We start from the raw sequence: 23,188 nt of genomic DNA, 5'->3' as shown, positions 1-23,188 counted from the left end.
AATGGGTTTTTCTGGCTGGTGGAAATGAAAGGGCTCTGTTCCTGGAAGCCCACACTGCTCTGGGCCCTGTCATCATGTGTACACAGAGCCACACACAAAGCACCAAGAGATCAAGTGGCAGCTGGGCATTGCAAATTATGTGAAAACTTTGTCAGCCAATTCATGTGAATGTTCCTTCAGTCAATGAGGCTCCACTTTGTGAGTTCTTCTGGCTGTACAAAATGTATGTAGACTTGGGTTTGGTTTTCACTATCCAGATTAACAAAATTTGTAATAAAAGTGTCCTATGCTGCCAGTCGCATGAGGAAAAAAGGTCCAAAGTCAGAAAAGGTGCACTGTTTCACCGATTATTTGCAAACATTAAACTTGAGCTTATATCCAGAAGCAAGGTTTATGCTGCACTTGTAATTTTTAAGATAAACTAGGATATGATTTGTCAGCAGCTAGTAATAGTTCACTAGTTTCTAACCACCTTCCATATCCCACTGTAAAGTTTAAACTAGTCATTACCTTGCCGATTTGCATAGACATTATTTTGCCCTGCAGTATTGTAACTCCATTTGTCCATCATAAAAAAATAAAATAAAATAAAAAAAAGTGAAAGCGGCTTAAGCCATAAGGGCCTCATTAACCTTTAAGTCCTGAACTTTTTCAACTGCTTATCTCATACACACCCATTCCCTGATTGTCCCTGGACTGTCACAAAGGACCAGGAGCAGGATTCTTGATTAAAGATGGTAGATCACCCTGCTGCAGATGTAATGGGTACAGTCAGTACATGTGCTTCATATGTGGCTGCAGGTACAGTCTTGTCAAGTTGTGATAACTGACCTTTGTGTGAGGCCAGAGGCGTCTGGAGTTTGTAGTTTGCAGCACATGTGAATGTGTAAGCAAAAATAGAAGAGCTTCCCTGTGGGCAGACCGCCATCTTAGACAAATGATCAGCATTACTTCTGAAAGGTAAGGCTAATGGAAAAAGTGGAATGAGCTGGGGTTTTTCAGCCTAACCAGGCAGAGAGAAATGAAAAGATGCATCACTGGGAGGCATCAAAGGATAAAACACCAATGTATGCATACCATTATACCCAGTTGTGCATAACTATGTTGTTTTTGCTTTTTCACTACACAGCCAGAGCTATTTGTTCCAAGTAGTCTCCTTACTCTCTCTCTCATTACAGTTTCAGCGTCAATCAAAAGTGAAAAGCCCATCTCAGTTTCATAAACAACTGCCTTGACCATCCCACACACAATCTTAAAAAGAATATAGAAACAAAACCTAGAATTAGTATACTTTGTCATGAAATATTCAAACAAAAAGCAAGCATGTGTGGTACAACATTGTCTTTTTCTAATTAGTAAAAGGTGGAAACTGGTCTTTTTCAACCATTACTATTACATATTGTATTGTATTCACTCACAGTCTTAGCAGTAAATGTACAAACCGTGACACCTTAGCTTGAGTGCCTTTTTATTTATTAGTATATAGTCTCAACTTGAGTAATAGCTCTATATATGGGGTGACGACTTAAGAGCATTCACAGTCTACAGAGACTGTTGTGTGCTAGGAGAAAATAAATCTCATAACACAGTCTGACACACAAATCTCAGACACAGCAAGTAAGAGATGAAGGTGGAGGTCAAAGTTTGTGTTTATCAGTCCAAGTACCTCCTCACCACCAGCTGGATAATGTGTGCCAAAAATGGACTCCAAACGCCAGACGCTTTGAGAGTAGGAGGTTCCAAAGGAGAACAAGGGTTATGAGGCCGGTCTGGGAGCTGTGGGTGTCAGCAATCAGCCAAATCCTGAAATATCTGGGTGAAAAAATAAAATGTGTCTGGTCTCAAGTGTACCAAAGTGTGCCACGAATTAAGAAGTGTGGCGACTCATGAAGGACAGAAGGATAAACGCCAACGGCAGGAATTTTAAAAATGACCATTTTGTTCAAAGAAGTTTAGTTATAGGCTAAAAGTAAGACTATGTTGGATTTCGGTAACAGACTCTATATACTGACACAAAGGGGACGCCTAAATATTGGTGACAAGAGCACATATTTTGTTTAGGTCAACCATCAGCCTAAACAATATGCATTAAGCTTGACATAACACTTTTCTACAAAGAGATCACTGCACAAAACTGGCTGAACAGCCCTCTCGGCCCTATATATTAACAGAGCTCATACGCCATTGGTTTCTCTGGATTCTAAACAATCGATACCTACGTCGGCCATGAAAATACCCATATTGCAAATGTCTAGTGATTTTACAGAGAAAAGTGAAAATATTTAATGTTTAGTGACTTGTTTCCACTTTGCTGAAGTAACTTGTGAGGAAAGAAAGTTATTCCAGGAGAAAAACAGTTGTTGCCCAAGCTAAAAATGTCTATGTCAGTCAATTAAGTGCATAGGATACTTTTGTTTCCTATATGGACAATTTATGGCACCTGTGGATAATTTTAGATATTTTAAATCTCAATCTTGATCTTGATCTAGGTCTGCAATCATCTGGTTGAAAACTGGTGCTGATTTCCACCTGGCTCTTTGCAGTACACAAACATCATTACAACAAAGTACCACACTGCATACAGTTCAGCATTCAACTAAGTAAGCAAAGAGCAGTGGGCATGTACCGGGAAACATGAGAACAGGGTTTGTCAGAGCAATGGAGTCTTGATAACCTGGCTAATGCCAGATTGAAATGTGTATCACTCTGAATTGAGTTGTACGCATTATCAATCTGGAATCAATCTGGGATCAATCTGGAATCTGGGATCAATCTGGGATTGATAATGTTGATGATGATCAGGGGAACAAACCAAAAAATTTAACTTTTGTTACTTGCAGAAAAGAGAAAAGGACAGGCATCTGTCCACAAATGCTCTAAGCGCTTACGTTTTGCACATTTTTCACAAACAAAATGAAGCTGAAGTACGTCTGTCAATATTGCTGTATGTGTTTAGTTTGTTTAGGTGCCTCACCCCTTTGACTTAAGCACAAACCTCAATGCTGTTCGGTGATTGGTCCACCAATCCAATTAACCTTACAGTGGACGTACTACAAGATGGATTCTCATGAGTTTGTGAACTCAGAAATATTGTGAGAATCCATCTTGCTGCACAAGGTTAGAGTCTTGAATGGAGGTGAAGTGAGATTACTCAATGCATGAAGGACTTTAAATACAACTTTGAGTGGGTAAATAAGAAGGGAAAACAATTATGAGATTAAAAGCTCTTGAAAGTCTATTTTCCATTATATGTCTTCTTAAACAAATTCAATGAAATACATTTGAGAGAACATCTGTTTAATGTATGTCAGAATAAAAATCACTATAGCCATCTTAACATCATGATCATAATCTAGGTCATTACGCTGTTTTGCTGCTCACTCCAAGGCTTTTTGTGCTTTATAATTAAAAACCTGAACTTTCCTCTTCCTTGAGCATGTAATTATGCAGAGTGGAGCAAATCTGAGGAGGAAAGGTCAGTGTCCCGGTCAAAGTCATGATGAGCGCACAAAGAGGCCCGATAATGTGATCCACTGAAGCAGAATGGATTACCTGTAATTCTGAATATGAGCGGGGAAAGGTTGGTCTTCAGATCCATTGTTTGACACTGCATAGAGGCTTGCATGAACGAAACCCAGCATAATTAAAGTCTGTTTCACATGAGAGTCTACATTTAATATTTAATACTTGTAATGTCACTGTCAGCACCTTCTCATTAAACTTGGTAAGTGTCTTTGAATTCACTGGCACCCTTTTACAATTTCACAATATTATTTCATATCATCAGATTAGCACAGTCCAATAATTAAAGGTTATCTACAACCTCAAAGCTATTTTTATGTGGTTCTTTTTTGGTCAGATGAGAATAAAGAGATAATTTTTCTTTATGCTAAGAATAACTGACTTTCTGGTCAAGCAAATCATTGTTAATTATCAGTAGAATAAACACTGGTCTCAGCACTTCATTAACAAAGTGCTGTTTAGATGAGATTACAATACATGTTGTTCTATTGCATAAATGATTATAGGTGTGCCTTATAAATATTGAACAATCTCATCTACAGTTTATAACAGGACAAACATTATTGGTGGTTTTACATTACATTGCTAGAAGAATTAGATGGTGTAATAACTTGGTAGAGTGCAAGTGAAGTAAAGAATCTAAACAAGGCAGTAACGATTCTTCTTCCCCTATGCTGACCTTCTAGTTCAGAGCCTATTTTCTCATGTCATGTTTTGATTGGTCGGTAATGGGACCCGAAGGCCGCACTCTTGGGGAGATGATAACAAATGTAGATGCTTCCGTAATGGAAACGTGACCTGAGGTTGTGTCTCAGAGCAATATATCACAAAGTACACAATCTCTCTTCTAAAATATATTAAATATGGAAACTTTGGTTTGCACTTCAAACATGTACAAGCTGGATGTGCTGGATGATACTTGATGAGACTTCTATAGAAAATAAAGCTTTCACCATTCACCAGCCCTGTGTGTTCCCAAAAAGGTCACCCCCTTTGTTGTCATGAGATACCAGATTATTGTGCCTTTCTCTAGAACACTGTGTACACATGCAGTGCTCACAAACAAGACCCAAGCCTGGCTATCACACACTGCCATCACCATCACCTCTGCTACCTCTCCCACCTGTATACACTGCACCGCTTTTTAAAAAATGATTAGAGCTTAGACGTCAGGTGAGGAGCACTGGGTTGCCGTGACATCCAAACCTGTTGTTCTGACCAACGTAAAAGTGCTGGACGAGGTGTGTAAACAGGGTTTTAATCCTGGACTAAAGCCTGTGTAATGCAAGAGCGTAGTTGTTGAGGATAAATCTTAGCAAAGACTACGAACGTCTATGGAAACACAAGCACAAAGCAGCCATCAAACACGTGAACCTAACCAATCTGACAGCTTTTCAAACAGCCTAATGATTTAATAAAATGCTGGCATCTTAAGGTGGCATTCACTTCACTGTTGAGAATTAGATTACTGTTTATAAGGTACACACATAAGACAGAGGCACGCACTGTCTCTTCAGGGCTTCATCGTTCCTGCTCGCTCACACACACACATTTGACATTTTTTATTTAGTTTATATTAGACTTTTGTTGAGAAAGAAAAACAACGGTGTTGTTTTATTGTGTTCTGTAAAGACAATAAAGCACATATGGATCTCATAATATAAAAATGTTGTTGCAAAAAGTTGTGCTTGTGTCACATCCCTTTGTGTAAATAGCCAGGAATCCTACAATATGAATTTGAAGTGACCAACAAGTGTCACTGACATTTCAGTGTTGAACCAAAACATCACGCCGGGAGCTTCCCAGCAGCATATATGAAAGACATCGTTCCTTTTCCCATTAGAAGGTCAATAATCCTCGTGAACTTACATTCACTATCTACACATATTGCAGACATTTCCTTACTATAAAAGATTGAAAAAGGTAATGTTGTGTACATTTGTGAATCATAACTGTGCAGTCTCTCTACTTTAACCCAACACCTGTTCATTTGCATACATTTACATTTCTTTTAAATATGGAACATTTTAAAAATGCTGTCCCTTGAGAACAGCTTCACCAGTAGCAAAGGCAGTTTGACCCTACCATGGTAAAAGTCTGAATGATTCATTATTCATTTCACTGGCTGCCCCTGGCTGTAGCCTTTAAAGAGTAGTTGTTTTACTGTTTTAGTGTGATAACTACTCCATTTATACATAATTTAAATATAGCGTTACCTTTTCAGAGTGATGCTGAGATCATTTTGCGGTCTCTAACAAGCAAATTCACCTACATGTAAAATATATTTTAGAAATATATTGAACAATGAATAGTATTACAATAACAAAATTTAAACATTGAATATTTAATGGTCTATGATTAAATCAAAAATGTTCTAGTTCTTCTTCCAGACTATTCACATTTTGTGCAATATTTGAACTTCAACAGTATTTCCAGGCACTTTTAGCACATTTTTGATGGATTGCCATATCAGAATACTGTAATTAGGATATAATCCAAATAAACATCAAGATATTCATGTTTGTCTATATCATCCAGCCGCACATTGTAGGCACAGCTGCTCTTGAACCAACTGGTGGAATCTGTGGCTCTGCTCACAAGACCAATTCACACACCACCTTCACATAAAGTAGCATTTAACCAACCAAACTACACTCCCCTAATCTCAATGCAAACGCTACCAATGACCTGATGTACTGCCCATACCTATACTAACCCACACCATAATAAACTAAAAAAATAAAATACTTGGTTGACTGAAGATGTGCTCTGAGCATTAATTAGTCAACTAAAAAGGGCATGATTCAGAATCCCAATGATCTGACCCAAAATGCAGTCAAGACCACAAGCACACAGGAGTTCAGGCAAAAACAAGTGCTAGTGAACAGCCATATCTAAGCCATATCTAAAAGGGACATTCAATTCATGATTCATTTCCAAATCCCCAGTCAACTCACTCCATGCCTTCTGTGCTTTTACAAACTCCTATAACAAAATAAAAAAATAACAACAAATGATTACATAATTACTCGACTAAGGAAAATTTGATAAGGCGCAATCGAGAGATTAATTGACTTAACGACCAAAGATAGACAGCTCTACAAATCTCATTTCATAATTTCCAATCAAGTAGTGAACCTTCCATTAGAGCCAGTGCACTTTTCTATTCCAGGCTCCAAGTGGGAGAGCTTACAATAGACCCATTAGGTTTCTGATAATATACTCACTACTGCCTCTTGATGTGCGCTTATGCTGTCTGCCTATATAAAACAAGAGGTTTCATTTTTGGTTTGATTTTACTTTTTAACCAAACATGATTACATGTAAACTGTGTCAATTAAATACACGATTAGAGTTGAAACGGTATTCTCCAAATATGGCACAGTAAAACGTAATTAATGGAGAGTTTAGGCTTTCCCATCCTCTTCCTTTCCTTTATGAATAATAGATCTGCTCTCTGGTCAGTTTATGTGGTGAGTCTAAAGGAGAGAGTAAACGATCGGGTTCCCATTGCAGACAGGATGACAAGTAGAGGAAGTCGCACTGACCACTGTGCTCTGCAGGCTAAGCTTCAAGGGCGATAGACCCAGATTCACAATGTTAAATGTTTCAAAACCCCACCATTTTAACTTTGACTTGGAATGAAGGGCCTCTCGTGTTCTGGAGTCTGGAGATACCTTTGAGACTCTAAAGTGCTTGTCTTAGTTGTTCTGCAGAATAAAGCTTTTGCAAGAAATGGGATCATCTTTTTTTACCTTTTAAAAACTTTTTTAACTGTATATGAAGAATAATAAAAGCATTTCTTTCTTAGCAAGTTCTGGTACTTACTGCAGTACTGGCAGCAGCTTGTTTGGACTCTTCGGTGAGGAATGCCAACATCAGCTCCACTTTATGTTTTTCCTCGTCACTGATGTAGTCTGTATCTGTTGGGAAAGCACACAGAAACACTTATATTCATGTGACCAAAATGTATGTCTGAAGAACATGATTTTCTGATTGTTCCTTATTAAATTAGATAAATATGCATTATAGGATCATGATTCAACAAAACAAAAAAGTCACAGTGTATCCTTATCTGGAAAGCCAACCCGCTGTGGTACTGCCACAGCTTTGTAAGACAACACCGGGGTGATACAGGATTTGTGAAAGAAATGAGGTCTGGAAAACATTCGTCTCAAATTCAATGTCCCCACTGCAGTCGAACAAAGTAGGTAAAACAATGGGGACAAGTAGGTCTTTTTTCCAACTTATATTCATATATCATTTTTTAGTGATACAAATTTTGTCAATATTAGTAATTGCTGTGTTGTAAATCTGTTGACAAAGACAGTTTAAGAATATGCAATTAATATATGTTGATTTAATCTCTCATTTGATTGCATGGGGCTGATGATTGTTTTGGTGATGTCTTTAAGTGTAATACCATAAAATGAATTGAGCATGTTTATGATCCTTGATCCCACAGAAAATTGTCAACAACTTTGGCATTCACAGAGACTGGTGTACAGTAATGTCTGGACAGGTATATGGTCCCTTTGCCTTATTCAGTTGTCTTGCTGTACCTTGTTTTAAAAGCATTTTGCATTATCATTCACATTGCTGAGTTTAAAAGAACAGATAAATTAGAATGTCCGCTGTAACTCCACAATTGACAGAGCAGTGGTGAAGGGCTTGCAGGAGACATTGCCCATTTAGTTACCTGACACCGTGGTCAAGTCCACTTATCTCTTCTAATTTAAAGCAGAGTGCTGATGTCACAGTGCTACTCATCACCTCTATAGACAGAAGAGGATGTCGAGTTGTCCTCCATGTAATTTGGCTTGTCATCGCTACACATGAAAACTCTGGTGGCGCAGTACACACTCCTTAGATCAAAATTGTGGGTTTGATTCCCCAACAAAGGACCATTCTGAACAGAGTTCAGAAGATTCCATCAAGTTTCTTGCTTCAACTGAAAAACTTAATCTTCCAGGGGCAATATTTAATATGTCTGAATGTATGAATGAACAGACCATATGAATTTTACCTGGATTTTACCCATCAATCTAAGCCAGTGCAATCCCAGAATAATGGTCTCCTTAACTCTTTCATGCTAAATGAGTCATTTGTGTCCCAGAGGAAGGATTAGCTTTGAGTACAACGGGAAACCCCCAAAGCCAAGCACTACCCAAATAGTCTAGAAACTCAAGAGAGTAAAGCGGAGGGCACGGGTGTGAAGGAGATCGAGGCTGCTCACTGGTCTGACAGTTTCTCTGCCAAAACTAATTAAATATGTTTGGCACAGAGGGACAGGGCATCCACATAGGATTTGTCTGCTCTTAAAAAGGTTATATTTGTAGGTGTTAAAAATCCTATAAAACCTGTATGATCCAATCCATCTGGTTCCATTTACAAGCTGCAGTGTTGGCAAGTCTTTTTATACACATGGCACATGGACTTTTTCAAGTGAGCTTCCTAGAGACAATAACCAGGACACGTGTAAGTTACACTTCTGCCCTGTGGAAACATCTATCATTACTATTGTCCAAACTTGATTTCACATCTCATTGGCTTTGTCACTATAGCCCATCATTTTAGATAATGCCAAGAAAGGGGTGGTCTCTGGCCACAGTACATCGATTATTAATGAACCATTTCCAAATGATAAAATGGTGTCCAGATCAATATATATATACTTGAATGAAAATTGAAAAATAGAACGTTTGCCAGGGAGGTCTGTATTGAATTGACTTCTGTAGAAATATGATTTTATTTTAAGTCTGTTGTTACTCACATCCTTGGATGGAAAAGGATTGTCCTGTCACAACTCATACATCTTTCCAGTCAGCCTTATGTTAAATCAGTGGAGATTTAATGCTGGAAAAACTGAAGCCTTCACACAAAAGTTTTCTGAAAATAGTGTATACAAATATTTACCAGTGACCCATAAAGAAGGTTATTCCTTGGCTCTATAGTTAACTTTTTAATATTTTTTTGGCAAATGCATCTTTATGAACACTATTCATGAATACAACAAAGATTTTGACAAGAATTTTGCCAACAATGTTTTAAACCATTTATGATGTTCAACACTGATCTCTTCAGGCTTAAAATGTTTACAGTGAGGTAAACAGATCTCCCAAGCCCAAAATAAAGTGTCAGCATCACACGAGAGGCACTGTGTTCCTCCACTAAAATCCATCAAGTACGCGGCTCATCCTCTCCATTGTAAACTCACTTGGACTCTGTTTATTCATACGAATTAACACAGACATGAGGCCATGTTCTAGCACTTGGCACTGGAGTCATTCTTCTATCCAAGTTTTAATACAACACATTGCAAAACCTATACCGATACCTAACATGTTTGGACCATATTTTTTATTTCACCGACCACCGATTACAGAAAATTATGTATTGCTGAACAAACACTCACATTTTCTAGGAATTTTACCATTACTATTTGGTTGTTGATGAAGGGTTTTGAGAGGTCAATCATGGTAAGAATACAAAAGCACAATCACTATGGTCCTGGTAATCTTTACTATTAGATTTCTAAAGTGCACTCCCACTTAGATTTGAAAGCACCCGTCTTTCTGAAATTCGCTGCCGGCAAACACAGCACAAAAAACACACTTAAGCTCACCCAGCTACTTTTGTACTTCACTGCTGCGATTCCCCATCCTGCTGCTTTCCTTTAACATTTGCACAGCTTCAGCCATATTTATTCCTCCCTAGCCTTCGCTCCTTTCTTTCCCTCTCACTTGATGGCTTTCGATTTGTCTATCCATTTTCTCACCCTGAACACCACCCTTCCTCGCCTCGCCGTCCTGCCAACAAACAGATCCTCTTTCATCGTCAGAGTGGACTGGTGGAATATCCTCAGTCTGGACTGTGATATTAGCTCGTTGGAGGACTGCCATTTTGGTCTGAGCAAATCACTGCTATATGTTACAAGATAATGATGAAACATGTCCGAAAGACACATTGTTCAAAGTTACATCTAGGTTATGCAAAACAAAACCCAAGATAATACAAATGTTCAGCAGAGAATCAAATGTGTTTACAGTCAGCAATTTACTTTAATGGATGCAGAGTAGCCACATATAGGAACAATGAGTAACTAAGTGGTCTATTTGTCTTGGCTTTGCCCAGTAGGCACTGTATGCCAAATGTGTTCTGTGTAAACAACCCACCTGCATTCTGCTGTAATGTGAGGCCTGATATGTGCTCAATGCCAGAGGGTTTAAATGGGTTGTACTTTTATGTATAGGTGTAATAAAACTAAAAAATAGGTATTTGTTGTTGTGTTTTCCTCTCCTCAAAACCAAATCTTTCAGTGAATGTAAAAATGCATTCAAAGATAAATTATTTTGTTATTTGAACTTTTTTTTTTTACCTCACATATGAAAATTTTGCAGTAGTACTGAAGTTCTGAACTAAAATTACAATTATGGTAATAAATTATAATTATATTAGGAGCTGTATATTTACTATTTAACTACTATTTAAATGTTAAATATATAGCTCATAATTGGGTGGACTGTGGGTGGATTGAAGTCTGATGTCTAATTATTATTATATAAATGTGTCTAACCGAAAATACTATCTTTGACTGCAGTTTTCATTTAGTTAAATCACATCCACATGCTAAGGCACCAATAAACTGAATCTCTAGCAGTGATCAGAAAAGCAGAACATTGGGGATCTTTTTCGGCCTGTAGACTTTATTAGACAGAACAGAATAGCGTGAAATGGGGAAGACATTCAGTAAATTGATGTAATTGATCAAGATGCTGTGGCCAGCACAGACCCATTCATGTACTGCAGCTTAAATTAACAAACTTTTCACAGTAAGGACCATCTATAAAAATGTTTAGCCTTCAGAACACCAGATCTAAACCAGGTCTGTCACAAGAGGAGTCCAGGTGCCACCAGAACAAGCTTGCACACCACAGTTTGAGAATCACTTGCTAAGACCACTGAAGAATTGGTCAGCACAGCTTCAACCATGTTTATTTTCAGACCTAGTGAGATGCCTACATTGTTATTTACACTGCATTTGTTCTCACCACCAAATGTGTTATCCTAATTAAAGTATGCATTTCAAGCAGTTCTTATTGAGTCCAAAGTCATTAGCAATAATTGGTACTCTTTTCCTAGTTCTGTTTCATTACACATCATTAGCAGGCTGCAGGATGTAAACAGATTATACAACAATTGGAAAATGAACAGATGAATACCCTGAAAACCACTGCAGTAAATGTAAACAGATATAGAACTGTATGTCCCACAATAATCACCATATCTTGAATTTTGAGACTATATATTTTATTTTTTATGGTAATTGTACACTTACTTACAGGGGAACTTCCATATTGTGTGTTGGAACCATTTTACACTTGTCTACCTCCTGCCACTGTGCGGCGCTACTTGTAATTTGTTACACAATTTGCCGCCCTATATAAGGGGGGAGAAAGACACACACAGGTGTTGCACTGTGGAGGTATACAGTCTTTTGAACGTCGTCGTCGTCGTGATATATTGAGTGCTGAATCTGTGTATTTTTGGATGGCTATAAGGTACGCCAATAAATGCTGAGGAACACAGTATTTGGACTCTCTCTTTATGGAAGACACGCGTCCGAGACACCACACACGCTGCAGCCATAGTGGACCTTGCACAGGGCAAGTTTTGGCCGCTACATTGTGTTATTTGCCTCTACTTCTGATGCAACACCAGAAAGTAATCATGGTGAAATAGAGGAGGATATGTCTGACATGGATCTCTAAAGCCTCATTTCAGCATTTGCATTATTGGCTACTCAACTGTATTAAATACACTTTGTATAACCCAATATCAAAACAACAGCCATCTCACATGTGGCTGTGATGTTAAAATATGATGTGGCTGTGATGTTAAAATCTATTAACTTGTTTAGAATGGACAATTTTTGTGTAAATGCACAGAGTAAAGGTCACCTGCTTTCCCACGCTGTGGAGTACATTCATTAACACCAACTCCCACACTCCTAGGTCAATCCAGCTGATAATATACAGAGTATACACTGCATACACAGAGGCACATACAGGAATGCTGTTGTTGGATGCAAAATATTATATAAAGACTATATATACACTGTGTGCACAATTATTAGGCAAGTGAGTATTTTGACCATATCATGATTTTTATGCACTGGCCAACATCAAGTTGTATACATTTGAATTCTTACTGGATTTAAGCATATCAGGTGATGAGTATTTGTCTAGAGAGGGAGGGAGTGGCATAAAGAGATGAACACCCTATATCAAGGTGTGCAGAATTATTAGGTAGCTTTTTTTTTCCTCAGGCAAAAAAAAGAAAGAGATTTAACTGACTGAAAAAAAATAAAAATAAAACGTAAAAAGTCTTTCAGAGTAATGCAGCACTCTTGAAATTGCAAAGATATTGGGGCATGATCACAGAACCACTGTTACAAACAATCAACAGTGTCACAAAAAATGTGTTAAGAGAAAAAGATGCAAATTAAATGCAAGAGAGTTGGGAATAATCAAACATGAAGCTAACAGGAACCCATTATCATCCAGCATCGTCATATTCCAGAAATGCAACTAACCTGGAGTTCCCAGAAGTACAAGGTGTTCAGTGCTCAGAGAAATGGTCAAGGCAAGGAAGGCTGAAACCCGACCACCACTGAACAAGAAACACAGGCTGAAACGTGAAGACTGGGCCAAGAAATATCTGAAGACAGATTTTTCAAAGGTTTTATGGACTGATGAGATGAGAGTGGCTCTTGATGGACCAGATGCTTGGGTCTGTGGCTGGATCAGTAATGGGCACAGAGCTTCACTTCGACTGCGACACCAGTAAGGTGGAGGTGGGGTACTGGTATGGGCCATGATTTTAATGGAGGACAATGCTCCATCACATCATCAATGTGTGGCTAGCCAGTAAAGTCCTTAAAGATGAAAAAATAAAAACATGGCCCCCTTCCTCACCTCACCTAAAGCCTATTGAGAACTTGTGGGCCCTTTTTAAATTGGAGATTTACAGAGAAGGAAAACAGTTCACCTCTCTGAAGAGTGTGTGGGAGGCTGTCGTTGCTGCTGCACAAAAAGTTGATCAAGACACTGATCCATGACTCCATGAATGGAAGTCTTATGACCATTATTGAGAAGGGTGGCTATACTGGTCACAGATATAAAACATATCTTTTTTTTATGTCAGAAATGTTTATTTGTAAAGATTTACACTAATCTGACAGATGAAAATAAACAAGTGAGATGGGAAAAATTTCATTTAGTTGCGTAATAGTTGCAAATTAACAGATGCCCAAAAATTGTGTACACATAGATTTTCTCCTAAGAAAGCCATGATCATGGTATAATCTGGGACAAGGCATAACCATTCTAGAGGAATAACTTTTACATTCCAAACATATTCAGTAAGGGAAGTATTCAAGGGTTCTCAGTAGTCACCAACACTATAGTATAGGTCAACTGGTGCTGCATGACCAAAAACCTTTACAACATTTCTATAAAATTAATGTGATTCTATTGTTCACAGAAGTTGAGATGCATTATAAAAAAAAAGTCTTAATAAGTCTTATCGTGTCGGGCCAGCGTGTGTTCATTAGCTGATGCAAGGAGATGTAATTACAGCTATTTTATTAAATGTGCACTGAATACAACAGTCCTATATGAATGATCCAGGGAGTAAAGCAACATGCAAACAGTGCTGTGGAAAATTTCTCGATAGAGATTTATTCTTGACCTAGTTTTGAGCTGGCTGAGTTTTATCCCTATAATCATTTTGACAAGAATTAAAATAAATTGTAATTGTTTTTGTTTATGTACTTATTTACTTAACTAAATTATGTAAAATAACTCCAGCCCAGTAGAAGTAACCATAAGACACTGACAAAAAGATGCATTCTTGAGTAACATCCTTGATAAGAATGTCTTACACCGAAAGCAAAAGTGTCATTCATTGAGGTATCAGCTGGAGTATTCGGAGCTTTATCTTCTGGTGAATTATTCAACAGTACAAATAATGGTTGATAAGAAAATATAATATGCACAGCCCATACAATTCTTGCAAATTGTGTTACACAGCGTGTTAAAATGCATATTAAACCACAGAGGTGAAAATGCCTATCTGGACAATCACTTACATACTTAAGAGAGGTGAAGGTATCACCAACCTGAACCCATTTCTCCTCCTCCATCATTACCCGAGATGTTCACACATAGAGGAGGAAAGCTAGTGTAGATATGGACCTGGTTATTAACAAAAGGTGAAAGCCTTCCATGGCATTAACTCCTGACTGTTACCAAGTCCTACAATTGCATTAATCCATGAAGACGTACACGGGGAAAATCCATGAGGAAATTGTTATATATAAATTTGAATATCAGCTACACTATGTGGTAGCAGGTGTCAAAAGTGCATTGGACAATTTTAACCACCCTGAATTAGCTGATCTATATGCACGATTCTATAATGTAAAGACCCAGTATCATACTTTGTTTAATGAAAAATGTTATCCCATATTCAAAAGATGGGACAATACCCCTGATGGTGCCATGAAAGCCGTCATTGACAGTTCAACTCAAAGGGAAATGGTCTGCAAAAAATAAGATGTATCAAAAAATCTGCAAATCTGTTTTGTCATTTGTGACAATGAATTACCTTGAATTTCTAAATACACAGGCTCAAGCTGGCTTTTCATTTAATCTTGTATTTGGAACATAGTTTGTGTTTAAGTGAAATATTGATCAAACCTTTTCACATGAGCTGTTTTTGTGGGCTTTATGTATGTGAATCTTGCACCTATCAAATACACACATGCACCTGCATTAACATAATAAAAGCAATAGTTGCTGAGCATGATATTAGTTACTTCTGAATGCTAAAAGCTAGATATCATACAGTGTTGAATGTGACAGAACTACATTTGTGTATACAGTATCTTCACGGTATACGTATATCACAAATAACTGCATTTACATTACATTCAAACTAAACTAAGATTTCTTTTTTTGCTCTGCACTTCTCCTTGAGTGTTGCCTTTTCAGCTTCTTTTGGTCTTCATCTGTCTCTCACTGTTCCACTTGATCAGCCTCTTTGACACTTTCTCCTCTATTCATGGCTCTATCTCTGGAAGCCTTGAAGTTTTCCCTAAATATCTCAACAAAAAGATCAATGGGGGGTTGAATGTGGGTGAACCAAAGCTTTTTTTTATGTAAATTATTATTATTGTGAACACAGGACTAACTCGGAAGTAAATACAGAAAGACCCTAGCCTTAATGTGATATCAGTGCTGCCAGGTCAGTAATTTCTTTCAATAAGGCACTGTACCTGACTTTTATGGTCTTAAAAAGGTTAATAATAGAACTACTTCATTTTAAAATACAGCAGTCAACATTTATTGCTCACTTGCCTAATCCATTCAGAGTATCATAATTATTCACCGTGCTTTTCACAACTTAGAGTTTACCCCAAGCCCCAAGGTCTAAACATGGACGTCCATTCAAGACAATGGTCCCAGCACAATGGTGCATGTCTCCAGATTAGCCCAGCCCGACCAGGTACTTCCGGTGGCTCTCTGCCCATTGAACATGCACAGTAATACTCTTTTCTCAGGCACACATGAACACACGGAAGCACGTACAAGGAGCGCAGTCTTATATATCACATGACCACTTTGACCAATCAGAGTGAGAGTAGCTAGAGTGACACCAGAGCTAATGCTTATAAAGCTGTTTTTAAGTCAAAAGTTTACGATCTAAAAATAGGTACAAAAATCGCCTCAAAATCCAACCTATTTCAAAGCTGTATGTTCCCTGTCAGCCGAACATGAGCAATTTGTCATTACATTGCACTTTATGGGAAAAATAATTTATCATTTCTGAGCAGGAGGGATTTTTTTGCTGAAGTACCAATGAGTGGCCAGTGGCCACTAAGTCAACTCAAGACAGCTCTAAGCTAGCAATACTCTATCCAGTTACTTTAACAGATCCATGGTTTACCCTCACAGATAGACAAGGGTTTTAATTTTCACCAAAGACAAATTTTACAAAAAAATTAAAATAAAAAATAGGCCCTCAAAACTAAATGATTCCAAAGTATGAGAATGAATTAATCTATCTTCTTTGTTTCTTACTGCTGCATTTTAAATCTCAATGTATATTCAGCAGTTACAATGAATGAAGGATATATTTTCATATTGGATTATATTGTGGTTTCTCTTTCAGTTGTTTATAAATTGTGTTTTAAGTTTTGGAGGACTATTTTCCAAATCCATTTACTGTCACAACTGTTAGATATCTGAAGTAATTGTGATTCTACTACACAAAAATTAAATAAATTTTTCATAGTCCAAACCCCAGCAGATAATTTGTCTTGTTTGATAAAATATGAGTCAAGGCCTCTTGGTTCCGTACTGAGTGTATGCAAAGCAGGAAAGTATCTTATGGACAGGCCAAGCACAGCTCCATGACAAATGCCACTACAGACCTTAACAGAATTAAAGTGCAGTCTAAATCTTATTAGGGATATTCCGGGCTATGATCCAAAGTAGAAACTTTGCCAAGCTGACTTTATAAGCAAATGGTCCTAAAGATAAACTGATAAATCTCGAGAGACCTACTGCCTCTTCAAACCAGCTACAATTTAGCAGCTGTAAAAAAGCCACTTAATGTCCTTTAGTATTCCAACCCCTATAAATTGACTACAACAAATATTTAAGCATTAGGGTAAAAGCCTAACTTATGATTTTACTTACATGCATGAAGAGAAAAGTGCTTGCGCTCTGTAGAGCCAGGTGCTGTGGCTGCAGGAGGTGTGACAGAGGAGCTCAAAGACCCCACCACAGGGAGAGTGGTGGAGGTCACGGTTGTGGTGGTGGAGGACTCCCCTCCCTCCCCTAAGAGGTGCTGGATAGAGTGGAGCTGGAAGCAGGGGTCAGAGAGCAGGACTGATGCAGCTCGTGATGTCCTAAAAAGCAAACGGAGATATGTGTCATGTTTTTGAAGAACAGAAAATGGTAAAAAGGGTCTAAAAATGAATTGCTTTAACAAATAGGAGTGACCAATATAAAAAAAGTCAGTATCAACTTTTTTTTTTCTTAGGGTTATCGTGATCAATTATTCACAGAGTACATCAGAAATGTGCCTATAAATGTTGTGGTTGAGGTTCTAATATTACAAACACATGAGTAGACTGAAAACACACGACATACACACACACAAATGTGTAAATATCACTTTACCACCTTATTACACCTTATTATTTAATATTTATCCACAATTGTATCCACAATAACATTATTTAGGATATCTTCAAAACTACCATTGCAATATTATTCATTTTTATTTATTTCCCACATTTATTTACAAATACAATTAGACTGAAGAAAACAACTGTTAATAGAATTCCCATTCCCTGTGAAGTCTTAACAGAACAAATCTCAGGGCTGGAATAATGGCTTGGGAACACCTCTAAAGCAGACCAGAGTGTTGACCCCATAGATTTTCTCAGGAAGAGGTTGTGACAGCTGTAATGGGCATTAGTGTTGCTGAGGGGCAGGTAAAAGGACCATTGCTCATTAGACGTACTCATTATGTGCTGCGTAACAAAAACAACATCTTACACAACTAAAATGTGGCTACATCAGCTCGATGTGGCCACAAAAATCAATACACCATACCATGTTGACTGTGGTATTCATAACTCAGATATACTTAAAATGCACTGTACTTACTTCTCCCATCTAATACCTGGTCGCCTGAGCTTGAATTGAAAGACGTGCATTCTAGCATTATCTACCGCTTTCTATTTCTCACCAATGGTCCTTTTTACGATCTATGTAGCACTCAATCACTGGTGTTCTCGCTAATGAAAGCCCCCTCCTTAACTCTCTTTTTCCCTTCTGTTCTTCTCTCCCCTGCGGCGCCACTCAATCCAACCTCTACACATCAATCTTTTATAGCGGGGCTTTCCACAGGACCTGACTCCCACACACTGGCTTTTTCCAAACAGCTCCAGTCTCTCCTTTGTCTTTCTCTGCATGTTTACACTCCTCTTTTCTCTGCTGTCCTTCAGATATACTTCAAACTAAGTCCATGCACTTTCTTCACTGATATTATGTTGGCTTCAGTGTCACTTACTGAAGAGAGGCAGACTTCTCATATTCTACAACATGCCTCTTAAATACAAACTGACAGTGTTAATGGAAATAAAGAATGACAAGTTTTGTAAATAATGTTTTAATACAGTTATGGAAAACCTACTTTCTTGATGGGAAAAACAATCACAAATGTAAAGAAAAATATAAAAACAAAATAGCAACTGACTAGTGTTCTCAACTACGATGAAGGGTTTCATGCTGTATTTTCTGTTTCAAAAGACTCATAACTTAAATGATATTAACAAGCATGAATAAAATAGCACAATTACTTCTCCTTAGCCAACACATTTTAAACAGGAAAATAATATTTTAGTTCACACAGATGCATGTGTATCGCTAATGTAAACATGCAAACATGCTGGAACAAAATATCTGCTACCACCCACTATTCCCTCACAGTCTCACAGCGTGAGACAGAGTGTGGCAATGATATGCAATGGCACACGTAGGTAATAAAATCAACATGTCAGTGTCCTGACCCATATAATCTGATTTGATGTTGTAAAACTGCAATCCAAAACATAAGCCATATACTTGATTTGAGCTGCAGCCAAAATGAAAAACAAAGGTAACATTTTTGGCTTTTGCTTTATTCTTGTTTATTTATCACTTATAAAACACTGAACGACTTATTCAAGAAGTACAATGATCACTATAGATAGGTTGTGTATTTGGGTACAGTGTTTTAGTGATACAGACCAAAGAATCAAAACACAGCATGGTCTGATTTTGAGTGTTTTTGAACTCTATGTTATCTAATGTTGTCAGGTGTTTACAGCTTGTTTAAATGTGTGTGTGACTGTTAAATAGACCAGGGGTGTCCAAACTTTTTTCTTCAAGGGCCACATATCTAAAGACAGACGAAGCAGAGGCCGATTGAGGGCCGTAGACTGGAGCGCAATAAAGTGAATAATTAAAATATGTGCATGTTTAACACGTTAGAAAGAATAAAGATTAATGGCTCATTCTAAGATACTTAAAACCACACACTAAATATTAAATATGCGCTTTCTCAAGGTAGATTTTCAAAAAAAACTTGCAGTAAAAAGTTAATTTTTAATTGATGCAAGGTAATTTGGGCCAATTCACCTGGAAGCCTGAGGGCCAAGAAAGATTTGTCTGAGGGCCACATTTGGCCCCCGGGCCATAGTTTGGACATGCCTGGAATAGACAAAAAATCTAAAAAGAGGTGTGATCAGGTCTACCCCTCAAGTTACGTATCATCTTGTACTTTTTTTCTGTCACATTTTGTACCAAGCTAGCCAAACGATGACGGCCTAAATCTAGAGTGTCCACAGAGGGGACGCAGTGACATTTTCCTGCAAAAATTGTATTCTGACCTTATCACTACAGCAAGATTTGACACTTCACACAGAGACGCTCTCCAGGCCAGCCCCTTTGACGAGCAGCTTGTCTCATCCCTCCATGAATTCCTCTTGTTGAGCTTTAATAATGCAACCATGTGTGATTGATCTTTGCCGTACCGAAATGATTCATTCAAGAGGAGGAAAAGAATGGGAAGGGATTGTGCTCAGAAGCATTGGAAAGAAGATCAGCATGAGTCGGAGCACAGGGCTGGAAAATGTCACCAGTTATGTCTCCATTGTGTCAGACTTTAATTGTGATCTAACAAAAGGACGTCGCTTTTATAGACTGACAAGGAAAATTAAGGGTGAATTGTATAAGCATGAATGTATAAAAGTAGTTGGCAAGACGAGTTCTGGAAAACAACAATCTAATTCTAATTCGTTTATAATTTTAATGTTTTGGTGGTTAACAGGGTTATAAGATTGTGGGTATTTTTAAAGAGGTGAAATATAGAAACTTGATTATTTTTCAGTGCTTAACGCTGAGAAATTTACAGTTTTATGTAGCCAGGGTTGGCCAACATATTTGCATAGGGTTGTATACTGATAAAAATAGTGATCATGGTGAAATTGTTGGTTTCAGTGCAAATACACTTATAGAGTATTGTCAGAAATGTGAAAACTGAAAAAAAAAGCTGCAAATAGATAGGTATGTCTCTTGTGAGCTTTAAGCCATGTTAGAATGTTGTTGCCTCATCAGAAATATATCTGGAGTTGTGTTTTGTTTTATTCATGCATGTTTGAGTATTATTCTGTATTAGTAACTCCAAAGCTCAAATCACTCTGTTCCACTTTGTGATGAAGGCATAGTTTTCAAGTTAACGGCTACCTTTTATCTTTTGTTCAGTAAAGATTGGAAATTCCAGAGCTAAAATTGTCCAAATAACTTCAGTAAACACGTATGAAGTTTAAAAACACAGTGGAGCAGCCTAAATACAGGGTTTGTGTGTGAATGAAACAAAACAAAATAAGGAAACATTATAACATAGATCAGAAAATTGCATAATATGGGCCATTTAAGTTGCAAACAAGTGTACATTCTGCAAATATTAGGTCAGTTTTGATTGTAAAAATATCATCTGATTGTTGCATTCGGAGAATTAGCAAAATATTAAGACTAATTTACTGTGGGTGTTCAAAATTGCTCAAGGGATCGTGTTGAATTTTTATAACAATTATAATGGGGCTTAAGTGCTTGACTAGTCTTCGTGAGTGAGGGGTTTTACTCGTCAAATACATATGTTTATGTTGCAAGTTATCCTATAGCTGTTTTCTGAAACTGTGAATGATAAATAGCTACCTGTCAAAGCAGCCAGTAGAGTCACAATAGTGGCAACGCTAACATCACTACAAATTCTAAACAGCTTTTGTGTTCAATAACCTCTGGGGTGCATCCATAAATCAATGAACACAAAGCAAATAGATGCAAATTGTTCCGGCTAAACATCTACATGTCTAATGAAGCCATTGTAAATTCAGATTTAGGTAATCAAATGACAAGATAATACTGACATATCTGTGGAATGAGAATTGTGGTGTATCGCGGTTTTCACTTTTTAAGTCAAATTTATGGCTGTGACTCGGAGGCTCTCATCTTAATCCTCTGTGACAGGAGATCAGCAAAGAACAGGCGCCGCCACTGAGAATGCAAAGCGGGTTGGAAGAGAATTCAGCGCGCACAAACTAGCCACAAAGCAAAAGTGCATCAACATTGGACTGCACATTAGCGTCAACATGTCAGCTGCAAATGATACAGGGCTCCTTTGAACCGTAGAAATGCCTCCAGTCTTGTGTATTAACTGTATTTGACAGCCTGTATTGCATTTGTGTAACTGACTAGTTTTAAGCATAATATTGTGTCCTCTTTCATATCAGTTTTTCCATTTCATCTGTTCTGCAGCCAACATTGACAACTTGGCTTTGCAGAAGGTTATCTAAAAGGTCACAGAGCTTTTATGCATTTTCATAAAAAGATTTTCGTATGTCAAGAAATATGAACCTGAAATTCCAAAATGTTATTAAGCACGTATTTTGAGCTTAAACACTTACTTGGGACAGCGCTTATTTGGGGAGAGACGCTGTTCATAATTTTAGAGCTCATTTCACAAAATATAAATACGGCATACATACATGCACATATGTGTTTTTGCTTTACTGAACCTTTCTGTTTCACCACACATCCCATGAAGAAATGAGATATTTACACTCTGCAAATACTCTTTAACAAAGGCATTTGTGAAAAAAGGCTATGTTTGCAAAGGTATTGTGTATTTGAAGAGCCTGTTTTGATAATGACTATGAGAGCACATGTGTTTACCAAAAGAGAACACCTTGCTAAAAACTTACATTAGCCAAGCAAATTGCAGGTTTCATCAAGACTTTTAGAAAGTTAGAATTGGAGAGATTAAACACGTAGAGTTTTATGGGTCAAAATACCTATGTTTATTCCAAAGGGTAAATTTGTATTATTTTTACTTTTATTTCAAAGGATTTGAGATGCAACCAGCTGTTTGTCTCATTTTCTTCCAGATCAGATTTGTTTTCTTTCCTAAGGAATTAAAGATCCTGTATTCCACAAAATTGACTATTGTGAGATTTAAGGCATTTAAGAAAATTGTTGCCTCATCAAAAACATACCTGGAGTGTTTTTTTTTTCATTCACACAGGTTTGAGTAATCCTTTATTATCAGTCTGTCTACATTTTCAAAGCTTAAAATGCTTTGTTTACAGCTTGTGATGTCATGAAGCAGTAGTGGGCAATTCCAGGGCTGAAATGATCCAAATGATTCTAGTGAAGGTGTATGGAGTTTAAAAACATAGCGGGGCAATTCCTATATTACACATCACAAAGTGTAACAGAGTGTTTTCCATTTGAGAGGAGAACTCAGCCTAAATATGCAGGGTTTTTGTCTTAAACATGTTTGTATGAAACAAAACACAAGTCCAGGTATGTTTTTGATGAGAAAACAACATTATAACATAAATTTAAAAAACAGTGTAATATGGGCCCTTTGATGAAAAAAAAAAAAAAAAAAGTTGGATGTGCATAATAATCTACAATTATATCTATACTTTTTTACACGTTTGTAAATTATTGAAAAAGTAATGTAAAGTATAAAAAACAAAAAA

General features: G+C 37.4%; 1 protein-coding gene across 1 annotated transcript in view; it reads right to left on the bottom strand.

The window, feature by feature from the left end:
- Positions 1-23,188, bottom strand: part of LOC110171132 (E3 ubiquitin-protein ligase RNF123) — an 84,971-nt gene that overhangs the window by 9,304 nt on the left and 52,479 nt on the right. The window contains exons 37-38 of the mRNA XM_020936822.2: positions 17,289-17,500; positions 7,351-7,445 (exon numbers count right to left, since the gene is read on the bottom strand). Coding sequence (XP_020792481.1) covers positions 7,351-7,445; positions 17,289-17,500 — 307 coding nt within the window. The remainder of the gene's footprint in view (positions 1-7,350; positions 7,446-17,288; positions 17,501-23,188) is intronic.

Source organism: Boleophthalmus pectinirostris, unplaced genomic scaffold (assembly GCF_026225935.1).
Source record: "Boleophthalmus pectinirostris isolate CB_2022bp ecotype Guang Dong unplaced genomic scaffold, ASM2622593v1 HiC_scaffold_3, whole genome shotgun sequence".
In the NCBI taxonomy this organism is placed as follows: domain Eukaryota; kingdom Metazoa; phylum Chordata; class Actinopteri; order Gobiiformes; family Gobiidae; genus Boleophthalmus; species Boleophthalmus pectinirostris.
Note: the sequence above shows the minus strand (reverse complement) of the source record. Positions and strands in the feature narration are given on the sequence as shown.